This window comes from Lontra canadensis, unplaced genomic scaffold (genome assembly GCF_010015895.1).
Source record: "Lontra canadensis isolate GAN:19392208 unplaced genomic scaffold, GSC_riverotter_1.0 scaffold7, whole genome shotgun sequence".
In the NCBI taxonomy this organism is placed as follows: domain Eukaryota; kingdom Metazoa; phylum Chordata; class Mammalia; order Carnivora; family Mustelidae; genus Lontra; species Lontra canadensis.
In genome coordinates this window covers 20,984,841-21,011,974 of record NW_022631001.1, presented here as the reverse complement: position 1 = coordinate 21,011,974, position 27,134 = coordinate 20,984,841, and the positions used below count along the sequence as shown (strand labels likewise).

General features: G+C 42.3%; 1 protein-coding gene across 1 annotated transcript in view; it reads left to right on the top strand.

Annotated features, from left to right (window-relative positions):
* USP35 (ubiquitin specific peptidase 35) overlaps positions 1-27,134 on the top strand; it is a 50,956-nt gene that overhangs the window by 7,551 nt on the left and 16,271 nt on the right. The window contains exons 3-7 of the mRNA XM_032852974.1: positions 819-951; positions 2,452-2,581; positions 2,982-3,083; positions 4,260-4,418; positions 8,707-8,900. Coding sequence (XP_032708865.1) covers positions 819-951; positions 2,452-2,581; positions 2,982-3,083; positions 4,260-4,418; positions 8,707-8,900 — 718 coding nt within the window. The remainder of the gene's footprint in view (positions 1-818; positions 952-2,451; positions 2,582-2,981; positions 3,084-4,259; positions 4,419-8,706; positions 8,901-27,134) is intronic.

Genomic DNA, 27,134 nt, shown 5'->3' with positions numbered 1-27,134 from the left:
TCTCCTGAGCTCCTGCCGTGGGTCCTATCCTGTGGTGGGTGCTGGGCACATATGGAGGAGCGGACCCAGATCAAGCTGGCCAGGAGGAAGACTGGGGCTGAGCGAGACAACAGATAGGCGTAGGGGGATGTCATCATGCCCTTTGGGTCAGGTGGGTTTCGTAGAAGTGGTGACTTCTGATACAGGCTTTGAGAGCTGGGCAACAGCAGGGGCAAGGTGTTGAGGGCAGGCAGGGGCAAAGTTCTGGACACACGATGGAGCCTCTACATCTCAATTCTGAAATGTGAACTTTTGGTCCTCCATTGACAACTGTTGAACTTGGACTACAGTCATAAATGAGCGAAATAAGATCTGTGCCTTTCCTGATTATAGGGCTATTCAGTTGAAAGGAAGAGAAAGCACCTGGCAGGAGAAAGAACCAAGCTCCGGTGTATAAGCCCTTATCCATTTGGACAACACATTTTGATAACTAAATGTTCTTTTTCACCTCTAGGCCTTTGTGTGGTTCCACCTGGAATGTCCTCCCTCCCCTCAAGTCAAACAGCCCTTCTATCTGTTCTTGCCAGCTCCATTGTTACCCTTTCTTACAGACCTTGCCTATATAGGCGCAGATTGGGTGAGGGGTGGGGTCAGTGCTTTTGTCTGTGCTCAGTACAGGGCTGGGCCCCAAGCCATGAGTTAAGGTGGGAAGGTGGCCCCAATGTGCTCTTCTCAGAAGCCTAGTCTAGTTCCTTGGCAGAATGAGGGCATGGAGGTTTGGGGGAGGTGAGGAGCCTACCTGCCTTGCTAAGCTCATCCCAGCCCCCACACCATTCCAGAGGAGGAGCCGCCTTCTAGCGCCCTGGCCAGCGTGGTCCAGCACCTACCGTTGGAGCTTATGGATGGTGTCGTCCGGAACCTCAGCAATGATGACAGTGTGACAGATTCTCAGATGCTGACTGCCATCAGCAGGTGGGCTGAGGACCGGGTGGTGGTCAGGTCTCTCTCCCTCCTTCCACTGAGTGGGATTGCTGGGCTAGATTTAGTGTCAGAAGGCCCAGGACCTCATGCTTTTTTCATTCATCCACCCTTTCTTGAGCCTTGCTTAGTGCCTGGCCCAGGGCTGGATGTGGGAGATGCAAAGAACCTTCCTCTAGCAGTGCTTTCAGGTTGGGTGCCAACTGTGTGATCCTGGACAAGTCAGTGAACTCTCTGAGCCTCAGTTTCCACCTCTGTAAAGATGGTATAAGAAGTTGTCAGGTTTCTATGGGATCATACTGGAAGCTGAAAGTATGTTACAAAGTGCTTTTTGAGTTTGGCAGGTGTGATAAATGGAATTTGGGTGGTTTTTAGCTCACAGCTTTTGCACATTCCCTCACCTTGTTTGAATGTCATTGCACCGGTGATCTAGCCACACCTGCCTATCCAGTGATCCCAGAATATGCTGCCTTCCCTTCTGCCTACAGGCTTTTGGCTTTGTAGAACCCATTCACCTGGCATGCCTCCCCCACCATGCTTTCCATACCTGTGTGCAGATCTAGCATCACCATCAGGCCTTCCAGGACTTTTTGTTTTTGGTGCTTAAAAGTGTGGGCTCTAGAGGCAAGCTCATTGGGTGCAGATCCTGGCTCTACTACTTCTTGCCTGTGTGATTTTGGGCAAGTTACTCCATTTCTGTAGGCCTCTGCTTCCTCATTTATAACATGTAGTGTAATTGAATCCACCTGTAGGGTTGTTGCAAAGATTAGATAAAATGAGATAATACATGTAAAGTGTTTAGAGCAGTGATGGTAGCCAGTGTCATCGTAATGACTATTGCTTTGGTCTCTCTTTGTTCTCTTTATAGCACAGTCTTATGAGTCTAAAAGTAATGCTATAATGCCATTTTCCTGAGCACATACTATGTGGTAGCTTCATGCTCTATGCACAGAAGCATTATCTTGTGGGGGTCAGTTGGGTTAATACATGTAAGGCAGATGGAGTAGTGCTTGGTCCAGAGTGGATACTATTAGAGTTAACTATTGTCACATCTTTTAATCATACAGCAACTGTGAGGGAGGTTTTGTGCCCATTTTACAGAGAGAAACTGAGGCCAGAGAGAGTGACTTGTTCTAGGTCACAAGCAAGGGTTTGCTGGAGCCAAAGCTACTTCCAAAGGGGAGTAGTGCTGCTTCTGCTCTTGGGCCCCATGGTTCAGGCAGGGACAGCTGAAAGCTCCATTCTGCCCCTGCAGCCTAGTGTGTGGGGTGAGGTTTGGGGTGTTGAGAGTATGCTGGGCTGGGAGCCCCAGTCTCTGCCAGATGCTTGTGCGGGCTCATTTGCAGTTCTCAGAGCTGTCTTATCCATCTCATGGACCCCTGTGCATGTGTGGGTCAGTGTGGGGTCTCAGGACATTATAGCTTATCCCTGGGCTACTCCCACCCAGGCATTGGGCCTCCCCGGTCCTTGTGTCATTGTTGCTTCCTTCTTCAGGATGATTGACTGGGTGTCATGGCCCCTGGGGAAGAACATTGACAAGTGGATCATTGCACTGTTGAAGGGCCTGGCCGCTGTTAAGAAGTTCAGCATCTTGATTGAGGTTTCACTCGCCAAAATTGAGAAGGTTGGTGGGCCCCTGTCCTAGCTCTGGCTTATGGTTTTTTCCACTAGCTCTTGCCGGGGACAGTGTGGGTCTGGGAGGCAGAGCACTGGGGCTCCCATCCAAGCTTGCTGTGACTCGGGACAATTCACTTTACTTCTATGGGCCTCAGATTTCTGCCATTCATTCTTCTGCTCATTCAAGAATTTGTGTTGGTCTTTCTATCCCTCTGTTCCTCCCATCAGATGTCTGTCTTGCTATCCATCTGTCCATCAACCTGGATCTGTGAGACTGTCTGTGTTCTTGGTTCTGCATGGGTCTACTGCTTCAGCTCTCGTGTGTCTGACCACCTCTCAGGTCTGTGGCTGCACTTGGCATCTGGGGCCCAGGCCTGGGGAACTCCTGACCAGGGACTCTCTTCCAGGTTTTCTCCAAGCTTCTGTACCCCATTGTCCGGGGAGCTGCCTTGTCTGTCCTCAAGTACATGCTCCTGACCTTCCAGCACTCCCATGAGGCCTTCCACTTGGTAAGGACCCTATGTGCTGCTCTGAGGAGGGGTGGTTCTCCATCTCCCACTGGTTTGTTTGGCTGGAGTCCATTCATGCTCTCTCTATTGGGGTTGGGGGTTTGAAGCCCAAGACCTTGAAGTCCTGGACATTAGGACTGAAGGAGACTTGAAACTCCGTTTCACAGATAGGAGACCAGAAAATGTGTATGGCTTCCCCACACGCCCACAGTAGAGTGACAGCCCTAGAATGATGATGGCTAATGTTGCCTAGGACCCTGCTATGTGCCCGGCATGGTACTAAAGACAGTACCTATATTGACTCTTAAGGTCAGCCCTAAGAGGGAGAATTCTATCATTTTTTCTGATTTTTAGCTGAGGAAACTGCAGTTTAGGGAGATTAAATCACTTGTCCCAGACACACAACTGCTGAGTGATACAGGAAGATTCTAAGTTTGTCTGACTTCTGACCCCGTCTTCTTCAGATATACCCTGTGCCGATCAGCACCCAGGTGGCCTGGCCTCCAGCCCAGGGCTCTTTCTGTTATCTTTGGGGCCATCCCTCCTGAAGGACAGCCTGTAGTTCTTGTTGGGGATGAAGGAGGGGCTACCCTCTTGCCTTCCTTTCCCCAGACCTGACTTGCAGATGGGGCCCTAGATTCCGATGGCTCCTGCTCAGGACAGAAATTTCATGCTTTCCGATTTGCTGCAGTGGGAAAAAGCATAGAACCAGGCTTTGGGGTACTGGGGGTTGAGTCCCATCTCTGCCATTTGCCAGATGTGGTGACCTTGGGCCAGGCACTTAACCTCTCATGTTTGACATGTAAATGTTTGGTGAAAGAATGGTGGTAGAAGGAAGGGTAGCCCTTGTCACTCAGGCCTCAGGCTCTCCTGGCAGGCCAGTTGGCTGTGGCTTAACAGCTGGGGCTTGGGCCCAGGCTATGCCTCAACTGTGAGGAGGGAATTGTTAATTCCATTTAACAGATGAAGAAATGGAAGCAGGATATCCAAGGTCACATGTCTTGTAAAAAGAGTCCCTTGCCTGCATCGCACAGAGTTCTATGTAGGCAAGAGGGATGGTGGCCAGGTGGTCAGACGTCCCTGCCTTGAGGAGCTCTGGGTATTTTCATCACTGACCACCAACCCCTGTCTTGGGTAGTAAATGGTACTGAGCCTAATCCTGCTCTGCTCTCACAGCTCCTCCCTCACATCCCCCCCATGGTGGCCTCTCTGGTCAAGGAGGACTCCAACTCGGGGACCAGCTGCCTGGAGCAGCTGGCGGAGCTGGTCCACTGCATGGTCTTCCGGTTCCCGGGTTTCCCAGATCTCTATGAGCCTGTCATGGAGGCCATTAAGGTGAGTGACATTCTCCCCCTCCTTCCTTGCCCTGCTTCAAAAAGGGTGCCAGCTGGGGCCTTGCTTAAGCCCATAATACAGGTTAATGGCAGCCCCCCCATCATTTAGTCTCTACCTGTGTCCTCTCACCTCCCCTCGCCCATCCTGTGCTTCAGGCACTCTGAGCCACCTGCCCTTTCCCCAGATGGTCATTGCTCATGATTGCGCTAAGCCTTTGCATATGCCATTCTCTCAGACTAGAAACCCTCCTCTTGTTTTGCCTGCATATCTCTTGTTCCCATTGAGTCTTACTCATTAAGGCTCTGCCCAAGTGTTACCTCCCTCAGAAAGCCTTCTCTGACAGCTCTCGATACCCCTTCCCTACCTCAGGCGGGGTCAGGACTTTTTTGGGGCTCCCGCAGCTCCCACATCCCTTTGTCATATGTTGTCACTGTCTGCCTATGTCTGTTTCCACCCGCACCCCCCACCCCCTGCCCAAAAGGGATTGTTATAAGTGTTCACATGGCTTTACTGCTGCCCTGCTTTGTGCCAGACCCAGGCTGGGAATTGGGGACATAGGCCCGAGGCAGCCCAAGTCGCCTCCACTGAGGAGCTTGTAGCCTAGCGGGGTGACAGGCTTGCACAGAAGTAAGGCAATTTCTGTGAGGAAGGATCATCTCCAGTTAGAGGAGGAGGCTACAAGGATGAAGGGGCTTCTGAGCTGGGCTTGCTAGGTTGTTAGAACAATAGCATTTGTGGGTAGTGCCACATTTGACCATGTTTTCCGTATATTTTGTTTTTTAATGCTCATAAGATGCAAGACACAAGAAGCAGGTACTGTTGTTACCCAAATTTCGTAGACGAGGGAAATGAGACTGCAGAGGCTTGGTGACTTGTGCAGTCACGGAGGTAGAGACACTCACAGGCAAGGTGTGTGGTTGCTGAACCCTTTCCTCTCACGTGATACAGAGGGCAGGTCTGAGCGTGGGTGAAAGATGTCTAGGTAGGTGGTGGCCCTTACAGAACCTGTGATCTGATTTCCATTTCTGTAGCACAGCAGATAGGTAACCTGAAAAGCATCCTACTGCAGAGCACCTAGAAATGCTTGTTAAAATATAACAAACGTCTTTTTAAGTACATAGCTGAGCTTGCAAGAAAGTAATGGGGAATCCCCAGGGGCCAAAAAGGAATCGAGAACAGAATGGTAAGTGAGGGATGATGCTCTCATGCCCTGTGGTGGGGAGGGAGCGGGGGAGGGTGTAACTGTAGTCACTAAACCACTTGAGCTTGCAGGAACAGGAGGTGATGCTTAGGGCCTGCTCCCCTTGGGGCATTAGCAGTAAGAAGCCCATGTAAGTCAGGACCCAAAAAGGCTTTGCTGTTAGTGAAAGAGTGATCTAGAAAAAAAAATACATACATGGTCTCACATAGATTTCAAGGAAACTTTTCTGGCTTGGTCTGCATTCTGGATTGGGAAAAGTGAAATTTGTCATCATTGGCCTGCTCTTGTGGGTTTAGGGGTTCAAGTTCTCATTGTCTTTGGGGTTGTGGGACCCCTAAGCTCAGGCACTCACATTAAAAGTAGTTATGAACTAGAGTTGCCTTGTAGAAATAGAAATGAAAGTGCTTTCAATTCACAAAGATAAAACTCTGCTAAAGATGAGTTTATAATCCAAAAATTATAAAACACAGAAGGGAACAATCTACCACGAGTGAGAGTCAGTTGATAACTTGAAACAAAACCTCTGGCATTTACTTGGATCATCTCAGGTTTTCCAACTTAACTGGAGAATGCATTTATTTTTAAATGGAGAACACCTACAAGAGAAGCCTGTCACTGGAGGTAGGTGAACAGAGGAGACAGGGCCTTGACTTGCTGGAAGTGACTGTTACTATTTCCTGCTAGCTTGGGAGCTTCTGGTGGGCAGGGACCATGTCAGGATTTCTGTGCCCAGCAAGTATCTCCGTGATCTCTGAGTGAATGAATGTGACTGTTGTGTGAAAAATGCTATTGTGGAGGCATGAACAAAGAGGAGGGAGCATGGCCTTGCACTGGGCATTGAGGGAAACCCACACTGAGTGAGACTTGGGCTTTTCATGCTAGGGTCTATGGCCCAATCTGGGTGACAATGGATCTGTAAATACTGGTACCACTAGGTGCAGGCAGCGAGGTATAGAACATGGGTGTACCCCACTTGAGATCCTGGAATGTCTTCTAGAGACGGGCTATAAGAGTGAGGCCTTGAGGGATGGGAACTGAGAGAATGGGGCACCTGCAGGTGCGTCCGAGGGAGAGGCGTGGGAGTGGGAACGCGCAGTTTGTCAGCGGAGTGGAAGGGACGTTGGGAAGATTAGACCGGAGGGCCTCAGACCAGACTGACTCTGCTTCCTCTAGCAGATATGGGCCTCTCAAACTTTTCCTCCAGAGTACTGGAGCCCAGAAAGGGGCTGCTTACACCAAGCAGGCTAACACAAGCTCAGTGTTTCTCTGGAATCTCCTTTTATCTCAGAGATTCAAGTACATATTTTATAAACATTTGTTTTAAGGCAGACATTTTTCTTCCTTGAATATTAGAGAATGTGGCTCCAGGGAGATGTGCTACATTTGTCCTGTGGCTTTGAATACCTCTTGGTATGAGCCAGTGTAGGAAGCAAGGCAGCAAAGTATCCATAGAATTTTATTGTTTATAAAACTTTACCTGTTTTTTTTGAGCACATCCTTCCTTGAGGCTCCTTTATAAGTAAATTTGGGAAAGTTCTCTTGGGCAGTTTCTCTGGGAGCTGTGGTTCTTGCTAAGGAAGCCATTGTATGTCACATGAGGAGCTTGAAACCTATTTTGTAGTTCTCTCTCTCTCTCTCTTTTTTTTCTTTTTTGTAAGAGTACCAGAGTACCTTCTTTGGAGAAAATTACATTTTTTTTTTCTAGTGTCGATAATTTTGCATCATGCGTATGTGCATATGCGTGAGCTTCTGTCTTTCTGCCTTTTTGTCCCTATTCATGTGTTGTATGGGGGGGTGGGAATTGGATAGGGGAAAATAGGAAGACAAAAGGGGCTAAGAAGGGGCTAAGAAGATAGTAAGCCCATTGTTTTTGTTTTTTAATTTAGAGATGGTGAGGGGCAGAGGGAGAGGGAGAGAGAGAATCTTAAGCGGGGTTCCCTTTCACAACCCTGAGCTCATGACCTGAGCTGAAATCAGACACTTACCCATCTGTGCCCCCAGGTTCCCCAAGCCTTTATCTTTTAAATGTTGCCTTTGGCAGCTCCTGTATTTTTATCATCTGTGTTAGGTGACTGATCTGATAAATGTTCCTGGGAAATGAGTGCGCACAAATGTTAAACCACTCGTTGAGCAGGACCTTCTGTGGTGGCCGGACGGTGTATGCTGGGGAGACCAGGGCCTTCAGTGCTAAACTGGTTTGAAACTCTGGAGGCTTTTACAAATCTAGGGTCTGTGCTCAGGATTTGGAAACAATAGGGCTTTGAGGAATGCCACTAAAATCTATCAAGTAGTTCTGTGTTATGCTTAGGAGTTTTTCTTTAAAATAGATTAGAATCCGTGCTGGGGAATGTTCTTTTAGGTGCATCTGTTTTAATGTAGGAAAGTAAGTAAGAAAGCATGCTAATCCCTGAGCCCTTGACCTAGGATCCATATCTCAGGACCCTCCCACCATCCTGTCTGTGGGATTGTGCTGGGGGCGGGGTGGCTAATTAAACCTGATGGCAGACCTAAAAGGAGGAGGGCACGGAGGAGCCTCGTTGTATGCAAGTGCTGTGAAAATATGGAGTGCCAAAATAATACAAAGTAGGAGTAGCCTCTCTTGACAAATGAGGAAATGGAGTCAGAGAGTCTCACTGACCATTGCCAGGCAGTTAGGACCAGAGTCAGAATGAGGCCTGAGATCTTGACATTGTTGGATCTGGCTGGTGGGCCTGTGTTGTCATTGCTTACAGTCTGTCATACCCTGGGCTCCTCTAAGAACACATGGATTCTTTATTTATTGTCTGTATGTGCCTGGAAAAATTTTTTTTCTGCCTCATAGTTTTTTCATCTATGAAATGGGCATTTTATATCTTCTTAAGGCAGTTATGGCATGAAAGGTGATCTAGAAGGCCCATGTGTCAAAATGAGAACCTAGAATAAGTTTGGAAGCAGAAGGCTGTTAACATGTGTATCTGGGACATTTGTGGGGTGGTGTGCTTGGGTGGGGGGGGGGTTGGCTGTAGTCCAAGAAGGCTTCCCAGAGGAAGTGATATTTTTAGAGCTGACCATGGTCCCCACCATCCTGCTGGCTTGTTCCCTCCTCAGGACCTCCATGTTCCCAATGAGGACCGCATCAAGCAGCTGCTGGGGCAGGATGCCTGGACCTCGCAGAAGAGTGAGCTGGCTGGTTTCTACCCCCGGCTAATGGCCAAGTCAGACACGGGCAAGATTGGTTTAATCAATCTGGGCAACACATGCTACGTGAACAGCATCCTTCAGGCCTTATTCATGGCTTCTGAGTAGGTGCTGCTTTTGAATTTCCTGTCTGCCCCTCCTTCTATTCTTTGGGCTTCCAGGTGTGTGGGGTGGAGATGAGGGGTTGGAGAGGGTAGTGGGGGGGTGGTTGGAGAGGACGAGGCCTTCTTTGCATTGGTGGCATAATTCCCTGAGGTTTGTGGGCACATGAAGAAGCAGGTGAGCAGTCCCTGAGAGCTCCAGGCCATTGACAAGGCAGTAGGATGAGACTGGATGGGAACTTGAGATGGGACTTTGTGGACTAGGCTATGGTGGGAAGGGGTCTACTCTGGGTTGGTCAACATCACTGATTTTTTCCCTGGAGTCCAAGGGAATGGATTGTGTTTTCCACTCACTCTGGGATTAGGCATTCCCTGCTCCCTTATTAAAACATAATCTTTATTGGCGATGGCTACCTATCTAACTTTAGGCTTGATTAAAAATCACTCAGGGTTTCAGTCACAGAAGTAGACATCTTTTCTTCCGCCAGTTTTATGTGTGTGTGTGTGTGTATGTTAAAATGTACATAAAATTTACGATATTAACTATTTTAATTGCACAGCTCAGTGGTGGTAAATACATTCACATTGTTGTGTGATCATTTCCACCATGTAACTCTTTTCATCTTGTGAATCTGAAATTCTATACTTCCTGAACAATAACGTCTCAGATTCCTGTTCTCCCTTCCCCCAGGCTCTGGCAACCCCATTATACTGGCAACCCAACTGTTGCTTTTCCATTTTGGCCATTGGGAATACTACTGCGACAAGTGTGGGTGTACAAATAGCTCTTTGAGATCCTGCTTTCCATTCTTTCGGGTATTTGTCCTGAAGTGGAACTGCTGGGTCGTAGGGTCATTCTGTGATTAACTTTTTGAGGAACCTGCATGCTGTTCTCCACAGTGGCTGCACCACTTTATATTCCCACCAGCAGTCCACTTGGATTCCATTTTCTCCACATCCTTGCCAACATTTCTGTTTTTTTTTTTTTTTCTTTCTAAGAGAGCCGGAGGAGGAGGAGGAGGAGAGAGAGAGAGAGAGAGAGAGAGAGAGAGAGAATATGAATCTTAGGCAGGCTCCACGCCTAGTGCAGAGCTGGAGGTGGGACTCTGAGCTCATGACCTGAGCCAGAATCAAGAATTGGTTGCTTAACTGACTGAGTCACCCAGGCACCCCTCTGTTTTATTGATAGTAGCATCCCAGTGGTTGTGAGGTGGTATCCCATTGTAATTGTGATTTGCATTTTTCTGATGATTAGTGATGATTTTCTGATGAAAGTTGAGCATCTTTTCATGAACTCCTTGGCCATTTCTGTATCTTCTTTGGATACTCTGAAGTGGAAATGCTGGATCACAAGGTAGTTCTCTATTTTTAATTTTTTGAGGTACCTCCATACTGTTTTCTAGAGTAGGTGTACCAGTTTACATTCCCATCAGTAGTGTGTAAAGATTCCTTTTGTTCCAGGTCCTTGCCAACATTTGTTATTTCTTGTCTTTGATATAGCCATTCAGACAGGGGTGAGGCGATACCTTATTGTGGATTTGGTTTCCCTAATGATAGTGACGTTGAGCACCTCTTCAGGTTCCTGTTGGCCATCTTCTTTGAAAAATGGTCTTTTGAGATCCTCTGACTCTTTTTTAGTAGGATTGCTTTTTTCTTGTTGAGTTGTCTGAGTTCTTCATATATTTTGGCTATTACTAACCCCTTATCAGAGAGGCGATTTGCAAATATTTTCTCTCATTTTTTTTTAGGATGCCTTTTCATTTTGTTGATGGTTTCCTTCGATGTGTAGGAGCTTTTCAATCTGATGTAGTCCCATTTATTTTGCTTTTGTCATCTTTATTTTTAGCGTCAGATCTAAAAAAGCATTGCAAGGTGATGCCAAGGAGCTTATAGACTGTGTTTTCTTTTTTTTTTTTTTTAACATTTTATTTATTTATTTGAGAGAGAGAGAGAGAGACAGTGAGAGAGAGCATGAGCAAGGAGAAGGTCAGAGGGAGAAGCAGACTCCCCATGGAGCTGGGAGCCTGATGTGGGACTCGATCCCGGGACTCCAGGATCATGACCTGAGCTGAAGGCAGTCGCTTAACCAACTGAGTCACCCAGGCGCCCTAGACTGTGTTTTCTTATGGGAGTTGTATGGTATTGGGTCTTAACGTTCAAGTCTTAAATCCATTTTGAGTTGATTTTTGTATATGGTGTGAGATAAGGGTATGGTTTCATTCCTTTCCTTGTGGCTGTTCTGTTTTCACAGCACCGTTTACTGAAGAGACTGTCTTTTCCCCACTGTATCTTCTTGGCTCTTTTTTGTATATTGACCATATAAACAGTTTTTTTGCCTTATTTTGGGGCACTCTGTTCTGTTGCATGGATCTCTTGATCTTTTTATGCCAGTACTGTATTGTTTTTGATTACTATAGTTTTGTAATGTAGTTTGAAATCCGGAATCGTGATGCCTGCAGCTTTTTCTTTTTTAAAATTGCTTTGGGTATTTGAGGTCTTAGATAGCTCCATACAAAGTTTAGGGCAGTCTGTTTTATTTCAGTGAGAAATGCCATTGTCAATTAGATAAGGATTGCATTGAATTTTAGATTGTTTTAAGTAGTATGAACATTTTAACAGTATTCTTCCAGTCCATGAACACAGAATACCTTTCCGTTTATTTGCATCATCTTTAATTTCTTTCATCAATGATCCTCATTCTGACAGGTTGTCAGAAGACCAGGGAAGTGGCCTAACACTGCGTCACAATGCCTGCCTCATTTACTTTGCTTTACCTCATCACATGGGCATTTTATCATCTCACATCATTACAGGAAGAGGGTGAATACAGTATAGTAAGGTATTTTGAGAGAGAGATCACATTCACATTACCCTTATTATAGTATGTTGTTATATTTTATTGTTAGTTGGTAACATCTTACAGTGCCTTATTTATAAAATAAACTTTATCATAGGTATGTATAGGAAAGAACAGTATATATATATAGGATTTGGTACTATTTATAGTTTCAAGCTTCCGTTGGAATCTTGTATCTCCTGCAGGTAAGTGGGGACCACTGTACAGGTCTTTTACCTTCTTGGTTAAATTTCATGCGAACATAAATGGGATTTTTAAATTTATTTTTCTTATGGTTTGTTACAGGGTATTGAAATGCAACAGATTTTTGTATCCTGCAACATTACTGAATTACTGAGTTTATTCTAAAGGTTTTTTTGGTGGAGTCTGGGGTTTTTTTTAATATGTAATATCATGTCATCTACAAATAGAGACAGTTTTATTTCTTCCCTTCCAATTATGATGCCTTTTCTTTTTCTTGCCTCATTACTAGCTAGGACTTCCACTACTATGTTGAATAAAAGTGAGGGTGTGGACATCCTTATCTTGTTCCTCATCTTAGAGGAAAAGCTTTCAGGTTTTCACTACTGAGTATGTTGTTAGCTTTGGGCTTGTCCTAGATGGCCTTTATTATGTTGAGATATATTTCTTCTATACCTACTATTTTTGAGAGTTTTTATTAAACATAAATGGATATTGAGTTCCATGCATCTGTTGAGATGATCATACGATTTTTATCCTTCATTTTGTTATGTAGTGTGCTGTGTCAGTTGCTCTGTGGATATTGTACCATCTTTGCATCCCTCCAATAAAACCACTTGATCATGTTGTATGGACCTTTTTGTGTGTTGTTGAATTTGGTTTGCTAATATTTTGTTGAGCATTTTTGTATCTGTGTTATCAGGGATATTGGCCTGCAATGTTCTTGACATTGTCTGATTTTGGTATTTGGGTAATGCTGATCTTATAAAATGAGTTTGGAAGCATTCCTTCTGTTTTTTGGAAGAGTTTGAGAAGGCTTGGTATTAATTCTTTCAGTGTTCAGAGAAATTCATCAGTGAAGCCATCTGGTCCTGATCTTTTGTTTGGGAAATTTTTAATTACTGAATCATTCTCCTTACTAGTAGTCATCTGCTCAGAATTTCTACTACTTTATGATTCAGTGTGTATGTTTCTAAGAATTTCTCCGTTTCTTCCAGGTTGGAAGAAATTTGTTGGAATATAATTGTTCATAGTAGTATCCTAATGATCGTTTCTATTGTGTGGTATCAGTTGTAACGTCTCTTTCACTTCTGATCTTCTTTGTGCCCTTTCTCATTTTTTCTTGGTGAGTGTAGCTAAGGGTTTGTCCATTTTGTTTCTCTTTTTCAAAAAAACGGCTTAGTTTTATTGATAGTTGTTACTGTATTTTTAGTCTCCATTTATTTTTGTTCTGATCTTTATTTCCTTTATTCTATTTTTGGGCTTAGTTTTTTTTCTAGTTCCTTGAGATGTAAAGTTCGTTTATTTGAGATCTTTCTTGTATCTTTTTTTTAAAATTTTATTTATTTATTTGATAGAGATCACAAGTAGGCAGAGAGGCAGGCAGAGAGAGAGAGGAAGGGAAGCTGGCTCCCTGCTGAGCAGAGAGCGGGATGCGGGGCTTGATCCCAGAACCCTGGGATCATGACCTGAGCTGAAGGCAGAGGCTTTAACCCACTGAGCCACCCAGGTGCCCCTCTTTCTTATCTTAATGTAAGCATTTATCACTATGATTTTCCCTTTTAGAATTGCCTTTCCTGTATCCCATAATATTTAGTATCCTGTATTTACATTTTCATTTGTCTCAAGGTATTTTTTGATTTCTTCTTTCACTCATTGGTTGTTCAATAGTATGTTGTTTAGTCACCACATACTTGTGAATTTTCTGTTTTTTTTTTTTTTTTTTTTTTTTTTTTCCTTCTAAGTCATTGCTGGTTTCATACCATTGTGGTCAGAAAAGATGCTTGATATGATTTCAGTCTTCTTAAGTTTATTAAGACTTGTGGCCCAATACATGATCTATTCTGGAGGATGTACCACATAAGCTTGTATAGAATGTGTATTCTGTTGCTTTTTGCTAGAATTTTCTGGTAAAGGACTGTTATATTAATCTGCTCTAACATATTACTGAGTAGATTATTCTTGGTCGGAAGTTTTCTCTTAGTCACACCAGTCCCTTCTAGTCTGCAAAATTTTTTCAGGAAATATGCTGATATACTTACAAGGGTTCCCTTGTATATAAGAAGCTGTTTTCTTCTAGACACTTTTAAGGTTCTCTTTTTGTCTTTAACTTTCGACAACTTAATTGTAGAGTGTTAGTGTGGGTCTCTCTGAATTCATCTTATTTGAACATTCTTGGCTTCCAAATCTGGATGTCTGTTTCCTTCCCCAGATTAAGGAAGTTTTCAGGTATTTCATCAAATAAGTATTTATTTGTTTATTTATTTATTTGAAAGACAGAGAGCATGAGATGGGGGAGGGCCAGAGGGAGAAGCAGGCTCCCTGCTGAGCAGGGAGCCCTATGTGGGACCCAATCCTGGGACTCTAGGATCATGACCTGAGCTGAAGGCCATCATTTAACCAACTGAGCCACCCAGGCATCCAAGTTGTTTGTTTGTTTAAGATTTTATTTATTTATTTGACAGACCGAGATCACAAGTAGGCAGAGAGGCAGGCAGAGAGAGAGGGGGAAGCAGGCTCCCCACCGAGCAGAGAGCCCAATGTGGGGCTCAATCCCAGGACCCTGGGATCATGACCTGAGCTGAAGGCAGAAGCTTAACCCAGTGAGCCACCCAGGCGCCCCCCCACCTCTTTTTTCTAAGAGAGTTTCTCTCTCTATATATATTTATTTGTCAGATAGAGAGATTGAGTGTGCACACAAGCAGGGGGAGCTGCAGGGAGAGGGAGAAGCAGACTCCCTGCCAAACGGCCTGATACAGGGTCGATCCCAGGACCCTGAGATCATAACCAAGCCGAAGACAGATGCTTAACCTGCTGAACCACCCAGGTGCCCCTCATCAAATAAGTTTTATGTCTTTTTCTCTCTCTTCTCCTTCTGAGTCACTTTATGTTGTGAATATCAGTCCGCTTAATTTTGTCCCATAAGTCTTTTAGGGTATCTTTACTGTTTTTCATTCTTTTTTCTTTTAACTGTTCTGGATGAGTTTCACTGCCCTGTCTTCGAGTTTGCTAGTGATTTCTTCTGCTTGGTCTAATCTGCTGTTGAATCCCTCTGTTGTGTTTTCTAATACATTTATTGTGTTCTTCAATTTTGTGATTTCTGCTTGGCACTTTCTTATATTTTCTTTCTCTTTGTTCAAGTTGTCACTTTGTTCATGCACTGTTCTTCTTGCCTCGGTGAGCATCATTATGCTTATTGTTTTGAAAACCCTGTCTGGTAAATCACTTGTCTCCATTTTGTTAACATCTTTTTCTGAGGTTTTATCTTGTTCTTTCATTTGCAATATAGTTCTCTGTTTCTTCTTCATCCTTGACTGTCTGTGTTGGTTTGCATGCCTTAGATAAAACAACTACTTCTCTGGGTTTTGAAGGAGTGGTGTTGTGTAGATGAACCCTTTTGTTCATCCTTGCTCTTGCTTTTGGCTGTCTCTGAAACCATTGTGATTGCCTAAGCAGTCTACTTTGTTCTTAGTGGCTCTTAGTAGTTCAGACTATGCCAAAGACCTGTCAGTGTCCCAAAGGGGAGGATCTCAGGCAGCAGCTAGATGCAGGGCTTACTGGAAGCCAGAACCTTAGGTAGTTGCTTTTAAAGTATGAAGATATACCTCCTTTGAGGGAAGACTGGGAGGTGGGCATTTGCATCTTTGAAGATATCCTAATAGTCCTTTTTCTTAGAAAGATTGTGCATTTCTGTCTATGCCTCTCTGCTGTTCCCTGGTATGGTAGCCCAACTGTTTTCTGTTTGTTATGGTGCTATGTGATCTGCAAGTGTAAGCTTCACTGGCCACCAGAACCAGACATTCGAGGGGTGTTCCCTGGGTGGTAACTGCAAAAACCAGGGCTGCAGATTTGTGCAGAAGCCTCTTTCTGGGAGACACTGGAAACCTGGAGTGAGGCAGAGGGAGAGTGCAAAGATGATAGCAGTTAGCCTCTGCAGCCTTTGGAAGGTATTTCGATTGTTCCTAGATATATGTTAAATTAGAAGCTCACACGTCAGGCTGAACTTTTAAGATAGACAGATGAACTTTTTCACAGAAAGACTGGGCATGATTCACTCAGCTGCCTCTCTGCTGGCTCCTGAGGGGTTAGCCATGGTGGGTCCGTGCAAGCCATTAAAGTACTGTTTCTCAGTTTGCTATAGCGCTGTTGGTCTTGTGGACATTAGCCCTGTCCCTTAGGTGCCCATTCCTTAGGTGCAGGTCTTAAAGGTTAGGGTACCAGATGTGGCATTCATATCCTTCCCTCCTCAGGGAGAAGCTGGTAGTTGTGATTTCCCTCCCGATCGTGGGTCACCATGCCAGAGGTGGGGTCTCTGGTGAAATTGTGTCTCTATCTCTCCTACCTGTGTCAGTGTGTTTTTCTCATTTGCCTGATGTGTAGGAGCTGCTCAGCTAGTTTTTAGATTTCTTTCGAAGGGAAATGTTCCATATGTAGCTGAACGTTTAGTGTGTCTGTGAGAGGAGTTGAATTCAGGATCCTTCTGTCTTGGAGTGAAACCCTGAATGGTTTCTTTCTGTACAATTTTTTAAACTTTCATGAGGTCTAGTTTCTGTAATTTTGTTGTGTCCTTGTTGTGCCCTTGGTGTTTTCTCTTAGATGTAAAGCTTTTGTGCCATGTTTTTTTCCCCAAGAGTTTTGTTGTTTTGGATTGTAAATTTAGGTCCTTGATCCATTCTGAGTTTTGTACGTGGTGTTACGTAAGGGTCCAACTTCATTCTTTTGCTATAGACATTTACTTTGTCCAGCACCATTTCTTGAAAAGCCTGTTCTTTCCGTCATTGAATGATCTTGGCACTTTGTAAAAAATCATGTGACCATGTTCATGAGGGTTTATTTCTGGGCTCTCTATTCCATTGGTCTCTGTGTCTGTCTTTATGCCAGTACCACATTATTTTGATTACTGTAGCTTTGTGTAGTAGGTTTTAACACCAGAAAGTAGGAGTCCTCCCAGTTCTGTTCATCTTTTTCAAGATTGTTCTTCATTATTTGTGATCCTTTGGGATTCCGTATGGATTTTGGAATGTTTTTTTCTGTTCCTGCAAAAAAATGTCATTGGATTTTCCTAGGGATTACATTGAATCTACAGATCATTTTGGGAAATAATGACATTTTGAGAATATTAACTCTTCTAATCCATGGATATGGAATGTGTTTCCATTTATTTATGCCTTTGATTCTTTCAACAGTGTTTTGTAGTTTTCATTGTGTAATCTTTTACGTCTTTTTAATGCTATTGTAATTGGAATTGTTTTTGTAATTTTCTTTTGGATTGTTCTTTATTGGAGTATGAAAATGCAACTGGTTCTTGTGTGTTGACTTTGTATCCTGCTACTTTGCTGAATTATTAGTTTGAATAGCTTTTTCTGTGGTTTTTAGGATTTTCTACATAACAAGATTCTATTCTTTGCAGACAGATAATTTTACTTCTATTATTTATTTTTTGTGTGGTTGCTCCGGCTAGACCTTCTAGTGCTGTGTTCATCAGAAGGGGTGAAATTAGGCATCTTTGCATTTTTCCTGATCTTGAGGAAAAGCTTTTAGACTTCACTGAGTGTTATATTTGCTACAGATTTTAGTATATGGTTTATATCACGTGGAGGTAATTTCCACAATTTCTATTATATAGAGTATTTTTACCATAAAAATGTGCTGACTATTGTCAGTTGCTTTTTCTGTATCAATTGACTTGGTCATGTTGTTCTCTTCTTTATTTTGGTGATGTATATATATTATATTGATTTTTTTTTTTTTTTTGGTATGTTGAACCATCCTTGCTTTCCAGGAATAAATGCTACTTGGTCATGGTATATACTGCTTTTATTATTATTTTTATTTATTTGTTTTTTAATAGTACATTTCACCTTTTTAAAATATTGTTAAAGTTTATTTATTTATTTTAAGAATGTCTACACCCAGCGTGGGTCTGGGATTCACAGCCTCAAGATCAAGAATAGCACATTCTTCCAACTGAGCCAGCCAGGCATCCTGGCGTATACTGCTTTTAATGTGCTGCTGAATTCTGTTTGCTTGTATTTGTTGAGGATTTTTGCATTAGGATTCCTATAGGTAATCAGTCTGTAGTTTTCTTACACTGTTTTCAGCTTTGGTATCAGTTATGCTGACCTCCTAGAATAAGTAAGACGTAAGAAGTGTTTTTCAGTTTTTTCAAAAAGTTTGGGAAAGATTGTTATTAGTTCTCCTTTAAAGGTTGGTAGAATTCACTTGAGAACCCTGAGGTCCAGGACTTTTCTTTGTTGGGAGATTATTGATTACTGATTCAACCTCCTTACTAGTTCATGTCTACTCAAACTACTCTTCATACTACTCTCTTATTATTCTTCTTATTTCTATTGAATTGGTATTGATGTCCCCATGTTAATTTCTGATTTTAGTAATTTGAGTCTTTTTTCCGTAGTCCATCTAGCTAAATGTTTGTTAATTTTCTTTTAAAGATGTCATTTATTGGTCAGAGAGAGAGAGCACAAGTAGGGGGAGTGGCAGACAGAGGGAGAAGCAGACTCCCGCTGAGCAAGGAACCCAATGCAGGACTTGATCCCAGGACCTTGGGATCATGACCTGAGCCGAAGGTAGATGTTTAACTGACTGAGCCAACAAGTGTCCCATGATTGTTAACTTTGTTGCTCTTTTTGAAGAAAAACAACTTTTGTTGTTTTTTTTTTCTCCTATATTTCTGTTTTCTGTTTTAATTTTCTCTGCTCTAGTCCTTTATTTCTTACTTCTAGCTTTCTTCTAGTTTCTACCTTCTTCTAGCTTCTATTTCTAGCTTCTAGCTTTCTTCTAGCTTTAGTTTGTTCTTTTTCTAGTTTGTTAAGTTGTGAATATAGGTTGTCGATTTGAGATCTGTCTTGTTTTTTAATATGAGCATTTATAGCTATGTTTCCCCTATCACTACTTTGGCTATATCCCATAAGTTTTGGTATGTTTTGTTGTGTTTTCATTTGTTTCTGAGTAGTTTCTAATTTTCCTTGTGATTTCTTCTTTGATCTTTGGTTGTTAAAAAGTGTGTTGCTGGGACACCTCGGTGGCTCAGGTCATGATCCCAGGGTCTTGAGATCAAGTCCACATCAGACTCCCTGCTCAGCGGGGAGTCTTCTCCCTCTCCCTTTGTCTTCTGCTCTCCCTGCTTGTGCTCTCTGTCTCCTTCTCTCTCTGACAAATAAATAAAATCTTAAAAAAAAAAAAAGTGTGTTGTTTAGGGGTGCCTGGGTGGCACAGTTGGTTAAGTGTCCAACTCTTGATTTTGGCTCAGGTCATGGTCTTAGGGTTGTAAGATCGAGCCCCAAGTTGGGTTCCTGCTGGGCCTGGAGCCTGCTTCAGATTCTCCCTCTTCCTCTGCTCCTCCCCACCCCTCTGTAACTCCCTCTCTTCTTACCTCTTAAAAAAAATGTGTTGTTTAGTTTTCACAAGTTTGTGCATTTTCTTTTTGTTACTGGATTCTGTTCATCCAGGTGTGGTTGGAGAAGATTCTTTGATATTTATCTTTTAAAATCTGATATTTAATTTGTGGCCTAATTTATAATCTTTCTGGCAAATATCTCATGTGCACTTGAGAAGAATGCGTACTGCTGCTTTTGGGTGGAGTGTTCTGTATGTGTGTGTTAGATCTAGGTGGTTCTTGGTTATTGTGTTAAGTCCTCTGTTTCCTTAATCTTCTTTTTGGTTGTTCCTTTTTTTTTTTTTTTTGACAGAGATCACAAGTAGGCAGAGAGGCAGGCGAGAGAGAGGAAGGGGAGCACGCTCCCTGTTGAGCAAAGAGCCCAATGTGGGGCTAGAGCCCAATGCGGGGCTTGATCCCAGAACCCTGGGATCATGACCTGAGCCAAAGGCAGAAGCTTAACCCACTAGCCACCCAGGTACCCCTTTCTGGTAGTTCTATCCCTGATTGTGGGTGGGGCACTGAGGTGTAGAAATGTCGATCTCTCCCTTTAAATTCTCTGGTTTTTTGTATTGTGTATTTTGATGGCCTGTCATTTGGTGTGTAAATGGTTACAATTGTTATCTTTTTGCTGTATTGAGCTTTTTATCAATACATTTTTTGTGTTTTGTAAGCTTTTTTGTTTTAAGGTCTATTTTGTCTGCTATCAATACAGCTGCCTCTGCCCAGTGCAGGTTTTCATTTGTATGGAATATCCTTTTCTGTCCTTTCACTTTACGCCTGTTTGTGTCTTTGAAATGCAAGTGAGTCCCTCACAGAGAGCCTAGAGTTGGATCGTATATGTTTATCCATCTTGTCAATCTTTGTTTTTTGATGGGAGGATTTAATCTATTTGCTTTTATAGTAATTATGGATCAGGAGGGACTTCTGTCACTGTGCTATTTGGCTTCTACATACCCTTTAACTTTTTTTGTCCCTAATAGCCTGCATTCTTGTTGTCTTCTGTGTCCAGTTGATTTTTCATAGTGAAATGTTCAAATTCTTTATTTCCTTGCTTGTATATTGTATAATTGTTTTCTTTGTTGTTACCATGGGGATTACACTTAACATTCTAAATTTAGAACCTTCCAATTTTAATTTGTAGCAGCTGAATTTCAATAACATAGAAACCTCTGCTCCTTTACAGCTCCTTCACACCTGTTTCGGTTGTTGATGTTGCAAAATTACTTCTTTATACTCTGTATGTCCAAAAAACATAAATCAGTAGTTCCTCTGTGTTTTAGGATTTTTTTGTTTATTAGAGAGTGAGCGAGAGCAAATGAAAGAGAGCATGAGAGGGGGCGGGGTGGCAAAAGGAGAGGGAGAAGCAGGGAGCCTAATGTGGGGCTCTGGATCTCGGGATTCTGGGATCGTGACCTGAGCCGAAGGCAGACGCTTAACCTGCTGAGCCACCCAGATGCCCCAGGTCATGATCTCGGGGTCCTGGGATCAAGTCCCTTATCCCATCCGGCTCCCTGCTCATTGGGGAGCCTGCTTCTCCCTCTCTGCCCACTGCTGCCCCTCTCTGTGTGCGTGTCGCACTCTCTCTGTGTCAAATAAATATATAAATCTTTAAAAAAAAATGTATTAGTGATCTAAATAACATGAAGAGAAGATAGTTACAAACCAGAGTTAGAGTAATTCCTAGCTCTTACATTAGTAATTTTTTCTTTACATGTATCACTCTCTTAGATAATGTTGAAACAAGAAGGACAGTTGAAACAATAGTTATAGACGGTGGCTAAAACAACAGTGACTTTTATACTTGCTCATGTATTTGCTTTTTTTTTTATTAGTTGGTTTTTTTTTTAAAGATTTTGTTTAAATTTGTTTATTTGGCAGAGAGAGAGAGAGGGAGAAGCAGGCTCCCCACCAAGTGGAGAGCCTGATGGGGGGCTCGATCCCAGGACCCTGAGATTGTGACCTGAGCTGAAGGCAGAGGCTTAACCCAGTGAGCCACACAGGCGCCCATGTATTTGCGTTTGTTGAGATCTTTATTTCTGCATGTGCTTCAGGGTGCTGTCAGGGTACTGTCCTTTTAGCTCGCAGGACCTCGCAGGACGCCCCTGAGCATGACTGCAGGGCAGGGCAGGCTAGTGGTCCCAGAGTCTCCCAGCTGTTGTTTTATCTGGGAATGTTTTGAGTTCTCCCTCAATTTTGAAGGACAGTTTTGCCACATTGTGGATTCTTGGTTAACAGTTTTTTTCTTTGAGCGCTTTGACGGTATTTGTCCACTGTCTTCTGGCCTCCAAAGTTTCTGATGAGAGATCTGTGAATAACTATTTGCATAATTAGTGTTAATGATCCCTTGTTTGGGATGATTCATTTGTCTTGCTGCTTTGAAGATTTGGTCTTTGTCTGTTGATCTGATATGTCTGTTGTCTTTTTTTCCACCCCTTTTTTCTATTTAATGTGTCTCAGTGGGTCTCTTTGAATTCATCTTACTTGGGTTTCCTTGAGCTTCTTGGCTCATTTATGGTATTAATCCAACTTGTGTAATTTTCAATCATTATTTATTAATATTCTCTCTGCCCCCTTTTTCCCCTTTTCCTTTTCTGGGACTCCCACAATATATATATCGGTCCTTTTGCCGCTGGCTTACAGGTCTCCAAGGTTCTGTTCACATTGTGCCAGTCTTTTTTCTTCCTTTTCCACAGCTGTGATTATTTCCATTGTTCTCTCTTCAAGTTCAGCGGCTCTTCTGCCTGCTCATATCTGCCTTTGCATCCCTCTAGTGAATTTTTTATTTCAGTTGCTATTCTTTTCAGACCCAGAATTTCTTTTTGGTTTCCATTTGGGTTTTCTGTCTCTTTGTTGACATTTTCATTTTATTTACATTGTCTCCTTGACTTTCTTCACACCTTTAGTTCTTTAATCATCTTTTTTTCTTTTTTTTTAGAAGGGAAGGGAGGGGCAGAGGGAGAGGGAGAGGGAGAATCCCAAGCAGGCTCCATGTGCTGTTAGCGGCTCGACTTCATGACCTGAGCTGAAATCAAGAGTCAGACGCTTAATTTACAGAGCCACCCAGGTGCCCCTTCCTTTACTTCTTTAATTATCTTTAGAAACCGATACTTCAAAGTCTTTGTCTGATTCATTGGCCTTTAAGTCTTTCTTGGGGACAGATTTTGTTGGATTGTTATTTTCCCTGGAGTGGGCCACACTTTCCTGTTTCTTTGTGTGTCTTCTGATTTTGGACATTTGATTTTAATAATATGGTAACTCTGGAAATAAAATTCTCCTCTTCCCCCATTGTTTGCTGTGGGTTGGTTTGTTTTTTTGTTTTTTTAATTGTTGTAGACTGTCTCTGTGTGGAAGATCAGCCTGAGGTGTAAACGAAATGTCTTCATCCTTTTCTGAGCCTTTCCTTGGGCGTGTGCAGTCACTTTTTGATTTTCCCTGTATATGCAATTTCCGAGTGTTCTAGCTTTTAATGTCTGGCTTCTGAAATGTGAAAGGTTAAAAAGGAAAGGAGGGCAGAGGAGCGCTGGCCCTTTAAGTCTTCTGGCGGTCACTTAAGCTTAAGGTGGAGGGGCTTGCACCCAAGGGGGGTGTGTGTGTGTGTGTGTGTGCGCGCGCGCGCAGCTTCAGCAGCTGCTTGCCTCTTTGCCCCTCTGTGATCAGAAGTAGAGCTCAGAGCATAGATTCCCAGTATTTGGGAGACAGAGTACTTTTTACCCTCCATGCATCCTGCAGGCTGTGTGTAAACTGTTCTAGAAACATGTACACAGCTGCCTGCCATTTGGCTGGGGGGTGGGAATGGGTAACGGCTGCTGTGCTAAGAGGTGAAATTGATAGCAGTGAACAGTGGAAGCCTTTCCCTCCAAGTTGCAAGCTTTCAGAGGACTCCAGAGTTTTCAAATAGTAAGCATTAGACAGATTCTGCCAATGCAATTGTTGTCTAGGTGGGGAGACTGTTTCCTGGTACTTACCACTCTGCCATCTTCCCAGAATCCCTGCTCCTTCTCATTTTAAAACCTTTTTTTTTTTTTTCCAGATCAATTTTAGGTTTACAAAACTGAGAGGAAGGTATCAAGATTTACCACTTTCTTTCCTCACAGTTGCACTGCCTCTCCCATTATCAACGTCACTCACCACAATAGTACACTTTTTTTTTTAAATCAAGGATGAACCTGCATTGACACATCATCACCCCCATAGTCTACAGTTCATGCTTACTCTTGGCATTGTCCATTGTGTTGGTTTGGACAAATGTGTAAGGACGTGTATCCATCACTGTGGTATTATACAGAATATTGTCATTGCCCTAAAAATCCATTGTGCTCTGCCTCTTTGTCCCCCTTCCACTGATCTTTTCATGGTTTCCAGAGTCTTGCCTTTTCCAGAATGTCGTATAGTTGGAATTGCATGGTTCCGTATTGGTTTGTACTTTTCAGATTGGTTTCTTTCTTGTAGTATGCATTTAAGATTCCTCCGTTTCTTTTCATGGCTTAGTAGCTCATTTCTTGTTAGTGCTGAATAGTATTCCATCATCTGGTTGTGCCACAGAGCAACCATTTACATAATTGAAAGACATATTGGTTTCTTCCAGGTTTTCGTTATTAAGAATAAGGTTGCTGTAAACATCCATGTAGAGATTTTTGTGTGGACATGATGATTCAGCTCCTTTCAGTAAATAACAAGCATGTTATTCAGTAAATAACAAGTAAATCAGATGGCAATAGTATGTTTAGTTTTGCAAGAAATTGCTAAAAAAGAAAAAAGAAAAAAAAAATACTTGCCTAGGTGTTTTCCAAAGTAGCTGTACCATTTTGCATTCCCACCAGCAATGAATGAGATTTCCTGTTCCACATCCTTGCCAACATTTGGTGTTTTCTGTGTTCTGGATTTTAACTCTTCTAATAGGTGTATAATAGTATCTCGTTGTTTTAGTAAATCTCTAGAATTCATCTAGCGTAACTAAAACTCTATGCTCTTTGACCACTTTCTTTTCTCTTCTGCCCCTCAACCACTGTTCTGTTCTCTGCCTCTCTGAGTTTGACTGTCCTCTGTATTTATTTATTATTGAAATACAGTTGACAGGCAGTATTGTACAAAATACTGCTTTGACAAGTCTACGTTATGGTATGCTCACGGGGTAGCTTTCATCCGTCACATTCATTATATTCTCTTTTATCCCTGTGCCTTCTTGATTCCATAACTGGAAGCCAGTATCTCCCAAGGCCCCTTGACCCGTCTTTCCTGTCCCCTCACACCCCTCCCCTTGGCAACCATTAGTTTAAGTTCTTTGTATTTATGAGTCTCTGCTTTTGTTTGTTTATTCATTTGTTTTCTAGATTCCACATATCAGTGAAATCATGTTATTTGTCTTTCTCGGTCTTATTTCACTTAGCATCATAGCCTCTAGGTCCACCCATGTTGTTGTAAATGGCAAGAGCTCATTCTTTATGACAGAGTAATATTCCATTGTGTGTATGTATATATATATATACCACATCTATATCCATTTGTCTGTTGGTGGACAGTTGGGCTGCTTCCGTATCTTGGCTACTGTAAATAATGCTGCAGTAAACATAGGGGTGCAGATATCTTTTCGAGTTAATATTGTTATTTTTTTGGGTAAATACCCAATAGTGGAATTACTGAATTGTATGGAATTACTGGATTTATTTTTTGAGGAACCTCCATACCGTTTTCCACAGTGGCTGTACCAGCTTGCATTCCCACCAGCAGTGCACAAGGGTTCTGTTTTCTCCACATCCTTGCCAATGCTTGGTTCTTGTCTCTTTGAGTCTACCATTCTGACAGGCGTGAGGTCTTATCTCATTGTGGTTTTGATTTGCATTTCCCCAATGATGAGTGCATCTCATTGAGCATCTTTTCATGTATCTTGTTGGCCATCTGTGTCTTCTTTGGAAAAAAAAAAAATGTCTATTTAGGTCATCTCATTCTTAAGTTGGATTATGTTTTGGTGTTGAGTTGTACAGGTTTTTATGTATTTATATAATAAATATTAATCCTTTTCTTAATCTTATATTAATCATTTATAGACTATAATGTTTGAAAATATCTTCTTCTATTTAGTAGGTTGTCTTTTTGTTTTGTTGATGGTTTCCTTTGCTGGCAAAAGATTTTCATTTTGGTGTGCTCCCAAAAGTTTTTTTATGTTTTTATTCCCCCTCTACTGAGGAGACATATCTAAAAATACGTTACTAAGGCTGATGTCAGAGAAATTACTTGCCTATGTTTTCTTCTAGGAGTTTTATCATTTCATGTCTCACATTTAGTTCTTTAATCCATTTTGAGTTTAATTTTATGTATGGTATAAGAAATTGGTTCAGTTTCATTCTTTTGTACGTAGCTGTCCAGTTTTCCCAGCACTTTTTGGTGAAAAGACTTTTCTCCCCATTGTATATTCTTGCCTCCTTTGTCATAGATGATTTGACCATATAGTTGTGGGGTTATTTTTGGCCTCTTTATTCTGTTTCACTGATCTATGTGTCTCTTTTTGTGTCACTGTCATTCTGTTTAGATTACTATAGTTGTGTAGTATATATTGAAATCTGGGATTGTGATGTCTCCAGCTTTTTTTTTTTTTTTTTTAAGATTTTATTTATTTCTGAGAGAGCCGAGAGTACATGAGCACAAGCAGGGGAGGGGGTATAGGGAAAAGCAGACTTCATGCTGAGCAGGGCCCAATGTGGGGCTGGATCCCAGGACCCTGGGATGATCTGAGCTGAAGTCAGATGCTTAACAGACTGTACCACCCAGCCATCTCTCTAGATTTGTTCTTTCTCAAGATTGCTTTGGTTATTCAGGGTCTTTTTTGGTTCTCTACAAATTTTAGTATTGTTTGTTCTAGTTCTGTGATACATGCTCTTGGTATTTTGATAGGATTTCGTTGAGTCTGTAGATTGCTTTGGATAGTATGGGCATGTTAACAATATTAATTTTTTGAATCCATGAACATGGAATATTTTTCCATCTGTTTGTGTCATCTTCAATTCTTTCATTGATTGTTTTATTGTTTTCAGAGTACAGGTCTTTTACCTCCTTGGTTAAGTTTATTCCTAGGTATTTTATTCTATTGATGCGATTATAAATAGAATTATTTGCTTAATTTGTCTTTCTGCTACTTTGTTATTAGCATATATAAAGGCAATGGATTTCTGTGTCTTAATTTTGTATTCTGCAACTTTACTGAAATAGTTTATTCTGATAGTTTTTTGAAAAGGTGGAGTCTTTAGGGTTTTCTGTGTAGAGTATGGTACCTGCAAATAGTGATGGTTTACCTTCTTACCGATTTGGATGTCTTTTTTTTTTTTTTTTAATTTTTAAATTAACATATAATGTATTATTAGCCCCAGGGGTACAGGTCTGTGAATTGCCAGGTTTACATACTTCACAGCACTCACCATAGCACATACCTTCCCCAATGTCCATAACCCAACCAACCTCTTCCTACCCCCCCTACCCCCAGCAGCTCTCAGTTTGTTTTGTGAGATTAAGAGTCTCTTATGGTCGATTTGGATGTCTTTTATTTCTTATCTGATTGTTGGACTTCAGCTCCATGTTGAATAATAGTGGTGAGAGTGGACATCCTTGTCTTGCTCCTGATCTTATAGGAGGGGCTCTGTTTTTCACCATCAAGTATGATGTTAGCGGTGGGTTTTTCATACAGGACCTTTATTATGTTGAAGTATGTTCTAACACAGGGAGAGTTGTTTGTTACCATGAAGAGATGTTAAATTTTCCCAAATGCTTTTTCTGTGTCTATTGAGATGATTGAGATTTTTATCTTTTGTGT